Source organism: Salvelinus fontinalis, chromosome 39 (genome assembly GCF_029448725.1).
Source record: "Salvelinus fontinalis isolate EN_2023a chromosome 39, ASM2944872v1, whole genome shotgun sequence".
Taxonomy (NCBI): Eukaryota; Metazoa; Chordata; class Actinopteri; order Salmoniformes; family Salmonidae; genus Salvelinus; species Salvelinus fontinalis.
This window is the reverse complement of record NC_074703.1, coordinates 27,777,737-27,790,236: the sequence shown is the minus strand read 5'-3', so window position 1 is coordinate 27,790,236 and position 12,500 is coordinate 27,777,737. Positions and strand designations below refer to the sequence as shown.

The following is a 12,500-nucleotide window of genomic DNA, read 5'->3' as shown; positions in this document are numbered from 1 at the left end:
CTGGTGATGCAGTCTGGTGATGCAGCCTGGTGGTGCAGCCTGGTGGTGCAGCCTGGTGGTCCAGCCTGGTGGTCCAGCCTGGTGGGGTGGTGCAGCCTGGTGGTCTAGCCTGGTGATGCAGCCTGGTGATGCAGCCTGGTGGTGCAGCCTGGTGGTGCAGCCTGGTGGTCCAGCCTGGTGGGGTGGTGCAGCCTGGTGGTCTAGCCTGGTGATGCAGCCTGGTGATGCAGCCTGGTGGTGCAGCCTGGTGGTGCAGCCTGGTGATGCAGCCTGGTGGTGCAGCATGGTGGTACAGCCTGGTGGTGCAGCCTGGTGGTCCAGCCTGGTGGTGCAGCCTGGTGGTGCAGCCTGGTGGTGCAGCCTGGTGGTGCAGAAGTCTTACTGTGGGTCTGCCTCACAGTAACCTGAATCTACTGTCCTCTCTCCTCTCCCACTGTGGTTCTGCCTCACAGTAACCTGAATCTACTGCCCTCTCTCCTCTCCCACTGTGAGTCTGCCTCACAGTAACCTGAATCTACTGCCCTCTCTCCTCTCCCACTGTGGGTCTGCCTCACAGTAACCTGAATCTACTGTCCTCTCTCCTCTCCCACTGTGAGTCTGCCTCACAGTAACCTGAATCTACTGCCCTCTCTCCTCTCCCACTGTGGGTCTGCCTCACAGTAACCTGAATCTACTGTCCTCTCTCCTCTCCCACTGTGGGTTTGCCTCACAGTAACCTGAATCTACTGTCCTCTCTCCTCTCCCACTGTGGGTCTGCCTCACAGTAACCTGAATCTACTGTCCTCTCTCCTCTCCCACTGTGGGTCTGCCTCACAGTAACCTGAATCTACTGTCCTCTCTCCTCTCCCACTGTGGGTCTGCCTCACAGTAACCTGAATCTACTGTCCTCTCTCCTCTCCCACTGTGGGTCTGCCTCACAGTAACCTGAATCTACTGTCCTCTCTCCTCTCCCACTGTGAGTCTGCCTCACAGTAACCTGAATCTACTGTCCTCTCTCCTCTCCCACTGTGGATCTGCCTCACAGTAACCTGAATCTACTGTCCTCTCTCCTCTCCCACTGTGAGTCTGCCTCACAGTAACCTGAATCTACTGTCCTCTCTCCTCTCCCACTGTGAGTCTGCCTCACAGTAACCTGAATCTACTGTCCTCTCTCCTCTCCCACTGTGGATCTGCCTCACAGTAACCTGAATCTACTGTCCTCTCTCCTCTCCCACTGTGGATCTGCCTCACAGTAACCTGAATCTACTGTCCTCTCTCCTCTCCCACTGTGGGTCTGCCTCACAGTAACCTGAATCTACTGTCCTCTCTCCTCTCCCACTGTTAGTCTGCCTCACAGTAACCTGAATCTACTGTCCTCTCTCCTCTCCCACTGTGGGTCTGCCTCACAGTAACCTGAATCTACTGTCCTCTCTCCTCTCCCATTGTGGATCTGCCTCACAGTAACCTGAATCTACTGTCCTCTCTCCTCTCCCACTGTGGGTCTGCCTCACAGTAACCTGAATCTACTGTCCTCTCTCCTCTCCCACTGTGAGTCTGCCTCACAGTAACCTGAATCTACTGCCCTCTCTCCTCTCCCACTATGGGTCTGCCTCACAGTAACCTGAATCTACTGTCCTCTCTCCTCTCCCACTGTTAGTCTGCCTCACAGTAACCTGAATCTACTGTCCTCTCTCCTCTCCCACTGTGGATCTGCCTCACAGTAACCTGAATCTACTGCCCTCTCTCCTCTCCCACTGTGGGTCTGCCTCACAGTAACCTGTGAGAACCCTTTGAAGAACTATTTTTGTTTCCTGACATAACGTTTTAGGTTCCAGGTAGAACCCTTTCCACATGGAGTTCTATTTGGAACCAAAAAGACAGAGAGAGAGAGAGAGAGAGAGAGAGAGAGAGAGAGAGAGAGAGAGAGAGAGAGAGAGAGAGAGAGAGAGAGAGAGAGAGAGAGAGAGAGAGAGAGAGAGAGAGAGAGAGACAGAGAGAGAGAGAGAGAGAGAGAGAGACAGAGAGACAGAGAGAGAGAGACAGAGAGAGAGAGAGAGACAGAGAGACACAGAGACACAGAGACACAGAGAGACAGAGAGACACAGAGAGACACAGAGAGACAGAGAGACACAGAGAGACACAGAGAGACAGAGAGAGACACAGAGAGACAGAGAGAGAGAGAGACAGAGATAGAGAGAGAGAGAGAGAGAGACAGAGAGACAGAGAGAGAGAGACAGAGAGAGAGAGAGAGAGAGAGACAGAGAGAGAGAGAGAGAGAGAGAGAGACAGAGAGAGAGAGAGAGAGAGAGAGAGACAGAGAGACAGAGAGAGAGAGACAGAGAGAGAGAGAGAGACAGAGAGACACAGAGACACAGAGACACAGAGAGACAGAGAGACACAGAGAGACACAGAGAGACAGAGAGACACAGAGAGACACAGAGAGACAGAGAGAGACACAGAGAGACAGAGAGAGAGAGAGACAGAGATAGAGAGAGTGTGTGTGTGTTTTATTCCTCCCTCTCATCTTTAGATCTCTCATATATTTTCATCATGTTGATTAACGACGTAGCAACGCAGCGCTCAAAGCAAGATGTTCTCTCCTAAGTACTGGCATAAATAAAACGCTTGACATTTCAGAGAACATTTAAAACGTCTGGGTTTAAAGTATCACTATTCTCCTTTATTACAGCTTATCAAATCACAGGAACAATATCCTGACGTCTCCTCCCACTCTATATTTTGTTAGTCCTTTATTTTTAACCTTTATTTAACTAGGCATGTCAGTTAAGAACAAATTCTTATTTTCAATGACGGCCTAGGGGCCTTGTTCAGGGGAAGAACGACAGATATTTACCTTGTCAGCTCGGGGATTCGATCTAGCAACCTGTTGGTTACAAGTCCAACTCTCTAACCACTAGGCTACCTGCCGCCCCGAAGTAACATTTCTGTTGGACAACAATAAAGTAATCTCCTTCTTCTTCTCTCCTGTGTCTCTCTGTAGGAGCGGGTAGAGTATCTCTTCCTCATCGTCTTCACAGTAGAAGCCTTTCTGAAGGTAATAGCCTACGGACTGCTCTTCCACCCGAACGCATACCTGAGGAACGGGTGGAACTTACTGGATTTCATCATCGTGGTCGTGGGGTGAGTACATTACAGTGGCAAACAGTCAATCAATCAAACAGACAATCTGTCAATCAAGTGATCAATCAATTAATACATGAATCAATCATTCATTGTGGTGAGTACATTACAGTGGCAAACAGTCAATCAATCAAACAGACAGTCTGTCAATCAAGTAATCAATCAATTAATACATGAATCAATCATTCATTGTGGTGAGTACATTACAGTGGCAAACAGTCAATCAATCAAACAGACAATCTGTCAATCAAGTGATCAATCAATTAATACATGAATCAATCATTCATTGTGGTGAGTACATTACAGTGTCAAACAGTCAATCAATCAAACAGACAATCTGTCAATCAAGTGATCAATCAATTAAAACATGAATCAATCATTCATTGTGGTGAGTACAGTACAGTGTGGTCCCAGGCAACTCTGTCTGAGTCAGTCAATCAGCCAATCAATCAACCAGTCAATCAGCCAATCAATAAATCAATCAATCAGCCAATCAATAAACCAATCAACCAGTCAATCAGCCAATCAATAAATCAATCAACCAGTCAATCAGCCAATCAATAAATCAATCAACCAACCATTCATGAAATCAAAACAGTATTTACACTTTGTACTGAGGCCTCCCGAAGAGGCTTTTGTCAGTGTGAAAGATAATCTGGCCCTCCTGGACTCATACTTCCTGCCCACATACATGTAGATGTATTTATTCAGTTAGAACCAGTTTTCTATGATGGGGTTTCCACTGAGGAAGCTAAGCATCTCTCTCATTCTGTGTGCTACCATAGAGTTGGACCAAAGCCTGATGTTGCACGGGCAGCGTCTTTGACAGGAGATCAGTTCTCTAGTACATCTCTATGGCTGCCACCCACCTCTACAGTAATGGACTCTCTTCAGAACAGGATTTATTTCCCTCAGTGTTGACACTCATCTGATCTCCTTGACTTCCACACCACTGCTACCAATCAACATCAACGGGGAATCTGCCTCTTGTGTCTGGGGCTTGTTGGCTTTGCCGTGTGTGTGTGTGTGTCTGTGTGTGTGTGTGTGTGTGTGTGTGTGTGTGTGTGTGTGTGTGTGTGTGTGTGTGTGTGTGTGTGTGTGTGTGTGTGTGTGTGTGTGTGTGTGTGTGTGTGTGTGTGTGTGTGTGTGTGTGTGTTTCTGTATCTATGCCAGCAGGGTGCTGTGAAGCTTGTTCAGGAGTAATAACTCAGTATTTGTGAGTGGTGACGCTGATGTTAATGGAAAACGCTCTAATTGAGCGTTGTGATAGAGACGATGCCTGTCCTTCTCCCCTTCTATCAGGATGGCTCTGTTATGCCTCAGGACACAGGGGCAGGCTACCGTAGATGATGACAGAACTAGCCTGTACTACACTACAGAACTGATCACTGCTCTTAGCTTAATTAGCTAGGCTACTGTAGACGATGACAGAACTAGCCTGTACTACACTACAGAACTGATCACTACTCTTAGCTTAATTAGCTAGGCTACCGTAGACGATGACAGAACTAGCCTGTACTACACTACAGAACTGATCACTACTCTTAGCTTAATTAGCTAGGCTACCGTAGACGCTGGCAGAACTAGCCTGTACTACACTACAGAACTGATCACTACTCTTAGCTTAATTAGCTAGACTACCGTAGACGATGACAGAACTAGCCTGTACTACACTACAGAACTGATCACTGCTCTTAGCTTAATTAGCTAGGCTACTGTAGACGATGACAGAACTAGCCTGTACTACACTACAGAACTGATCACTGCTCTTAGCTTAATTAGCTAGGCTACTGTAGACGATGACAGAACTAGCCTGTACTACACTACAGAACTGATCACTACTCTTAGCTTAATTAGCTAGGCTACTGTAGACGATGACAGAACTAGGATGTACTACACTACAGAACTGATCACTGCTCTTAGCTTAATTAGCTAGGCTACCATAGACGATGACAGAACTAGCCTGTACTACACTACAGAACTGATCACTACTCTTAGCTTAATTAGCTAGGCTACCGTAGACGATGACAGAACTAGCCTGTACTACACTACAGAACTGATCACTACTCTTAGCTTAATTAGCTAGGCTACCGTAGACGCTGGCAGAACTAGCCTGTACTACACTACAGAACTGATCACTACTCTTAGCTTAATTAGCTAGGCTACCGTAGATGCTGGCAGAACTAGCCTGTACTACACTACAGAACTGATCACTACTCTTAGCTTAATTAGCTAGGCTACCGTAGACGATGACAGAACTAGCCTGTACTACACTACAGAACTGATCACTGCTCTTAGTTAGGCTACACAGCCTACCATTGATAATGGCACTAGCAAAACACTGCCCTGTAGTATCATACAATTATAATTACTACAACTACTAGAATGTCCATTCAACTAATGCTTCTGTGATGGGAGGACCAGCAGCCATATTGAGGGTACCAGTCAAACTGCTGTGATGGGAGGACCAGCAGCCATATTGAGGGTACCAGTCAAACTGCTGTGATGGGAGGACCAGCAGCCATATTGAGGGTACCAGTCAAACTGCTGTGATGGGAGGACCAGCAGCCATATTGAGGGTACCAGTCAAACTGCTGTGATGGGAGGACCAGCAGCCATATTGAGGGTACCAGTCAAACTTCTGTGATGGGAGGACCAGCAGCCATATTGAGGGTAACAGTCAAACTGCTGTGATGGGAGGACCAGCAGCCATATTGAGGGTACCAGTCAAACTGCTGTGATGGGAGGACCAGCAGACATATTGAGGGTACCAGTCACACTGCTGTGATGGGAGGACCAGCAGCCATATTGAGGGTACCAGTCAAACTGCTGTGATGGGAGGACCAGCAGCTATATTGAGGGTAACAGTCAAACTGCTGTGATGGGAGGACCAGCAGCCATATTGAGGGTACCAGTCAAACTGCTGTGATGGGAGGACCAGCAGACATATTGAGGGTACCAGTCACACTGCTGTGATGGGAGGACCAGCAGCCATATTGAGGGTACCAGTCAAACTGCTGTGATGGGAGGACCAGCAGCTATATTGAGGGTACTAGTCTAACTGCTGTGATGGGAGGACAAGCAGCCATATTGAGGGTACCAGTCAAACTGCTGTGATGGGAGGACCAGCAGCCATATTGAGGGTACTAGTCTAACTGCTGTGATGGGAGGACAAGCAGCCATATTGAGGGTAACAGTCAAACTGCTGTGATGGGAGGACCAGCAGCCATATTGAGGGTACCAGTCAAACTGCTGTGATGGGAGGACAAGCAGCCATATTGAGGGTACCAGTCAAACTGCTGTGATGGGAGGACAAGCAGCCATATTGAGGGTACCAGTCAAACTGCTGTGATGGGAGGACCAGCAGCCATATTGAGGGTACCAGTCAAACTGCCGTGATGGGAGGACCAGCAGCCATATTGAGGGTACTAGTCAAACTGCCGTGATGGGAGGACCAGCAGCCATATTGAGGGTACTAGTCAAACTGCTGTGATGGGAGGACCAGCAGCCATATTGAGGGTACCAGTCAAACTGCCGTGATGGGAGGACCAGCAGCCATATTGAGGGTACCAGTCAAACTGCTGTGATGGGAGGACCAGCAGCCATATTGAGGGTAACAGTCAAACTGCTGTGATGGGAGGACCAGCAGCCATATTGAGGGTACTAGTCAAACTGCTGTGATGGGAGGACCAGCAGCCATATTGAGGGTAACAGTCAAACTGCTGTGATGGGAGGACCAGCAGCCATATTGAGGGTACTAGTCAAACTGCTGTGATGGGAGGACTAGCAGCCATATTGAGGGTAACAGTCACACTGCTGTGATGGGAGGACCAGTAGCCATATTGAGGGTAACAGTCAAACTGCTGTGATGGGAGGACCAGCAGCTATATTGAGGGTAACAGTCAAACTGCTGTGATGGGAGGACCAGCAGCCATATTGAGGGTACTAGTCAAACTGCTGTGATGGGAGGACCAGCAGCCATATTGAGGGTACTAGTCAAACTGCTTTGATGGGAGGACCAGCAGCCATATTGAGGGTACTAGTCAAACTGCTGTGATGGGAGGACCAGCAGCCATATTGAGGGTACTAGTCAAACTGCTGTGATGGGAGGACCAGCAGCCATATTGAGGGTACTAGTCAAACTGCTGTGATGGGAGGACCAGCAGCCATATTGAGGGTACTAGTCAAACTGCTGTGATGGAGGACCAGCAGCCATATTGAGGGTACTAGTCAAACTGCTGTGATGGGAGGACCAGCAGCCATATTGAGGGTACTAGTCAAACTGCTGTGATGGGAGGACCAGCAGCCATATTGAGGGTACTAGTCAAACTGCTGTGATGGGAGGACCAGCAGCCATATTGAGGGTACTAGTCAAACTGCTGTGATGGGAGGACCAGCAGCCATATTGAGGGTACCAGTCACACTGCTGTATAGTGTATTCTGTTATTCTGTAATCCATTTTCTGACACCTGAGGCTTAGAAACTGAGACATATACATGTCATCCTCCTCAGGGTCACTGTTCACACACACACACACACACACACACACACACACACGCACACACGCACGCACGCATGCACGCACACACACACACACTCACATAAAATCCCTCAACGCAAAGAAACACTAATCTAGCGTGACACGCCTCCCTTCGCCATATCAGCCTCACTCCAGCGCTGTTCTCCTTCTCCTCCTCCTCCTCCTCCTCCTCTGCCTTTCACACAGAGATAGAGTGAGTAAACACACAGTAAGACAAAGCACCGGGCCCCAGCAGCCCACAGTTACCGGCTGGCAGGTTCCACTAAGGAGGAGGACAGGGAGACTGCAGTCAGTGATGGGGCCTTCAGGGGCTGCCTTTCAGCTGCTTTTAGTCTTGTTTTCTCTCTCTCTCTCTCTCTCTCTCTCTCTCTCTCTCTCTCTCTCTCTCTCTCTCTCTCTCTCTCTCTCTCTGTCTCTCCCTCTCTCTCTCTCTCTCTCTCTCTCTCTCTCTCTGTCTCTCTCTCTCTCTCTCTCTCTCTCTCTCTATCTTTCTCTCTCTCTCTCTCTCTCTCTCTCCTCTGTGTCTGTGTGCTTATCAGGGCTTGCCCGCGGTCCATCTGTGAGCATGGAAAGCTTTTTAGAACCAAAGAGAGACTGGGATGGAGGGAGAATAGAGAGAAAAGAGGATGGCCTTTCCTTCTTTCCCTAGGCTGCCCCTCTCTGATGGGTTTTTCCCCACTCTCTCCATTATTCTTCCAGGGACTTGAGGCCTCTATTAACTGTTAGAGAGCGAGTGGGAGAGAACAAAAAAGCTTGATAGAAAATGAGGGTTTCTTTCCTCTGTGGTGATGGGATGTTTCAATGAGGCTGTGGGACTCCTGCTCTGCTCTACACAATGAGAGGACCAGACATGAAACATATTATTCCCTTCACATCACCATACATACAGCACAGGCTCACACACACACACACACACACACACACACACACACACACACACACACACACACACACACACACACACACACACACACACACACACACACACACACACACACACACACACACACACACACACACACACACACACACACACACACACACACACACACACACACACACAGCCTGCTCACCAGAGTCCAGATGTGATCCTATGTAAGCCTAATGCATCAATAACCTATCCAGGGCCAATCATAACACCAGAGTGAAGGGTTATTGAGGTTACAGTCCATTCCTGTAGGGTTATTGAGGTAACAGTCCATTCCTGTAGGGTTATTGAGGTTACAGTCCATTCCTGTAGGGTTATTGAGGTAACAGTCCATTCCTGTAGGGTTATTGAGGTAACAGTCCATTCCTGTAGGGTTATTGAGGTAACAGTCCATTCCTGTAGGGTTTATTGAGGTAACAGTCCATTCCTGTAGGGTTATTGAGGTAACAGTCCATTCCTGTAGGGTTATTGAGGTAACAGTCCATTCCTGTAGGGTTATTGAGGTAACAGTCCATTCCTGTAGGGGTTATTGAGGTAACAGTCCATTCCTGTAGGGTTATTGAGGTAACAGTCCATTCCTGTAGGGTTATTGAGGTAACAGTCCATTACTGTAGGGTTTATTGAGGTAACAGTCCATTCCTGTAGGGTTATTGAGGTAACAGTCCATTCCTGTAGGGTTATTGAGGTAACAGTCCATTCCTGTAGGGTTATTGAGGTAACAGTCCATTCCTGTAGGGTTATTGAGGTAACAGTCCATTCCTGTAGGGTTTATTGAGGTAACAGTCCATTCCTGTAGGGTTATTGAGGTAACAGTCCATTCCTGTAGGGTTATTGAGGTAACAGTCCATTCCTGTAGGGTTATTGAGGTTACAGTCCATTCCTGTAGGGTTATTGAGGTTACAGTCCATTCCTGTAGGGTTCTTGAGGTAACAGTCCATTCCTGTAGGATTATTGAGGTTACAGTCCATTCCTGTAGGGTTCTTGAGGTAACAGTCCATTCCTGTAGGATTATTGAGGTTACATGCTGATACAGTGTAAATGCTAGAGTGTGTTGACAGTCTGACTGATTCACAGTGTCTTATCATCACCATCAGATAGTGTTGTAAAAGTCCTCCAGCAGGTCCTCCTGCGGTCAGTCCTCCAGCCTTAGCTCCCCCAGCCTGTGGTCATGTCCTCCACCCTCAGCTCCCCCAGCATGCGGTCAGTCCTCCAGCAGGTTCTCTATGTCTGCTAGCAAACATCAAAACTTAGCCTGCCTCGTTGACAGCTCTTACTGGCCTGTCAGCTGGCTGTAGTCTCCTGTGTGGATAGGGGACAGAGAGAGAGAGACTGCTTTCCCAAATTAGACAGCTCTTACTGGCCTGTCAGCTGGCTGTAGTCTCCTGTTGGGATAGGGGACAGAGAGAGAGAGACTGCTTTCCCAAATTAGACAGCTCTTACTGGCCTGTCAGCTGGCTGTAGTCTCCTGTTGGGATAGGGGACAGAGAGAGAGAGACTGCTTTCCCAAATTAGATAGCTCTTACTGGCCTGTCAGCTGGCTGTAGTCTCCTGTTGGGATAGGGGACAGAGAGAGAGAGACTGCTGTCCCAAATGAAGACAGCTCTTACTGGCCTGTCAGCTGGCTGTAGTCTCCTGTTGGGATAGGGGACAGAGAGAGAGAGACTGCTGTCCCAAATGAGACAGCTCTTACTGTCCTGTCAGCTGGCTCTTACTGGCCTGTCAGCTGGCTCTTACTGGCCTGTCAGCTGGCTGTAGTCTCCTGTTGGGATAGGGGACAGAGAGAGAGAGACTGCTGTCCCAAATGACACCCTATTCCCTGTACAGTGCTCTACCTCTAACCAGGGCCATTAACAGCACTCCCTGTCATGTTATTACACAGATACTCCATCCACTCAGTAGACAGTCAGATAGATCCATCCTCCCCTTTGTCAAAGAGACACACACACTAACACACACACTAACACACCACAGCCAAGGCCTTGGTCTCCTCCATGTAGATGATTGTTATTATAAACCCTGATCACAGTGGGGAGGCATAACATATATTTCATTAGATATGAAGAGAGGGTGACAGCTCATTCTATTTCTTTCTCTGTCTCTCCTTTGTTGCCTGTCCCCATCTCACTCTGTCATTACAGAGTGTCTGTTATCTTCTCTCACTGTGTCTGTCTGACTTTCTGTCCCTCTATCTCTCTTCTCCCTCTTCTCCCTCTCCCTTCTTTCCTCTCTCTCTCCCTCTATTCCGCTCCACTCTCTTTCTCTCTCCCGCTCTCATCACCTCTTCTCTCCTCTCATCACCTCTACTCTCTCCTCTCATCACCTCTACTCTCTCCTCTCATCACCTCTTCTCTCATCACCTCTTCTCTCCTCTCATCACCTCTTCTCTCTCCTCTCATCACCTCTTCTCTCATCACCTCTTCTCTCATCACCTCTTCTCTCTTCTCTCTCCTCTCATCATCTCGTCTCTCTTCTCTCATCACATCTTCTCCCTCCTCTCATCACCTCTACTCTCTTCTCTCATCACCTCTTCTCTCTTCTCTCATCACCTCTTCTCTCTTCTCTCATCACCTCTTCTCTCTCCTCTCATCACCTCTACTCTCTTCTCTCATTACCTCTTCTCTCTCCTCTCATCACCTCTACTCTCTTCTCTCATCACCTCTTCTCTCTCCTCTCATCACCTCTACTCTCTTCTCTCATCACCTCTACTCTCTCTCTCTCCAATCATCACCTCTACTCTCTTCTCTCATCACCTCTTCTCTCTCCTCTCATCACCTCTTCTCTCTTCTCTCATCACCTCTTCTCTCTTCTCTCATCACCTCTTCTCTCTTCTCTCATCACCTCTTCTCTCTCCTCTCATCACCTCTTCTCTCTCCTCTCATCACCTCTTCTCTCTCCTCTCATCACCTCTACTCTCTTCTCTCATCACCTCTTCTCTCTCCTCTCATCACCTCTTCTCTCTTCTCTCATCACCTCTTCTCTCATCACCTCTTCTCTCTTCTCTCATCACCTCTTCTCTCATCACCTCTTCTCTCTTCTCTCATCACCTCTTCTCTCATCACCTCTTCTCTCATCACCTCTTCTCTCTTCTCTCATCACCTCTTCTCTCATCACCTCTTCTCTCTTCTCTCATCACCTCTTCTCTCATCACCTCTTCTCTCTTCTATCATCACCTCTTCTCTCTCCTCTCATCGCCTCTTCTCTCATCACCTCTTCTCTCATCACCTATTCTCTCTCCTTTCATCACCTCTCTCTCCTCTCATCACCTCTTCTCTCTCTCTCCAATCATCACCTCTTCTCTCCCCTCTCATCACCTCTTCTCTCTCCTCTCATCACCTCTTCTCTTCTTTCTCCTCTCATCACCTTTTCTCTCTCCTCTCATCACCGTTTCTCTCTTCTCTCATCACCTCTACTCTCTCTCTCTCTCTCATCACCTCTTCTCTCCCCTCTCATCACCTCTTCTCTCTCCTCTCATCACCTCTTCTCTCTCCAATCATCACCTCTACTCTCTCTCTCTCCAATCATCACCTCTTCTCTCTCTCATCACCTCTTCTCTCCCCTCTCATCACCTATTCTCTCTCCAATCATCACCTCTTCTCTCTCACTCATCACCTCTTCTAACTCCCTCTCTCCTCTGAGATAAAGGCACTTTGTTCTTTCTTCAACTTTCCCTCTTGGCTCTCATCAGTTGTCTGAGAGAGAGAGAGAGAGAGAGAGAGAGAGAGAGAGAGAGAGAGAGAGAGAGAGAGAGAGAGAGAGAGAGAGAGAGAGAGAGAGAGAGAGAGAGACACAAAGGGAGAGAGAGAGAGCCCCAGGATACATGTTTTATATTGTGATATATTATATTACCTGACCCCCCCCCAACCAGGATACATGTTTTATATATTGTGATATATTATATTACATGACCCCCCG

At 48.1% G+C, this 12,500-nt stretch overlaps 1 protein-coding gene across 4 annotated transcripts in view; it reads left to right on the top strand.

The window, feature by feature from the left end:
- cacna1c (calcium channel, voltage-dependent, L type, alpha 1C subunit) overlaps positions 1-12,500 on the top strand; it is a 546,860-nt gene that overhangs the window by 359,869 nt on the left and 174,491 nt on the right. For all 4 annotated transcript variants that reach the window (XM_055905081.1, XM_055905080.1, XM_055905079.1 and 1 more), the window contains exon 4: positions 2,981-3,120. In XM_055905081.1, the coding sequence (XP_055761056.1) occupies positions 2,981-3,120 (140 nt within the window). The remainder of the gene's footprint in view (positions 1-2,980; positions 3,121-12,500) is intronic.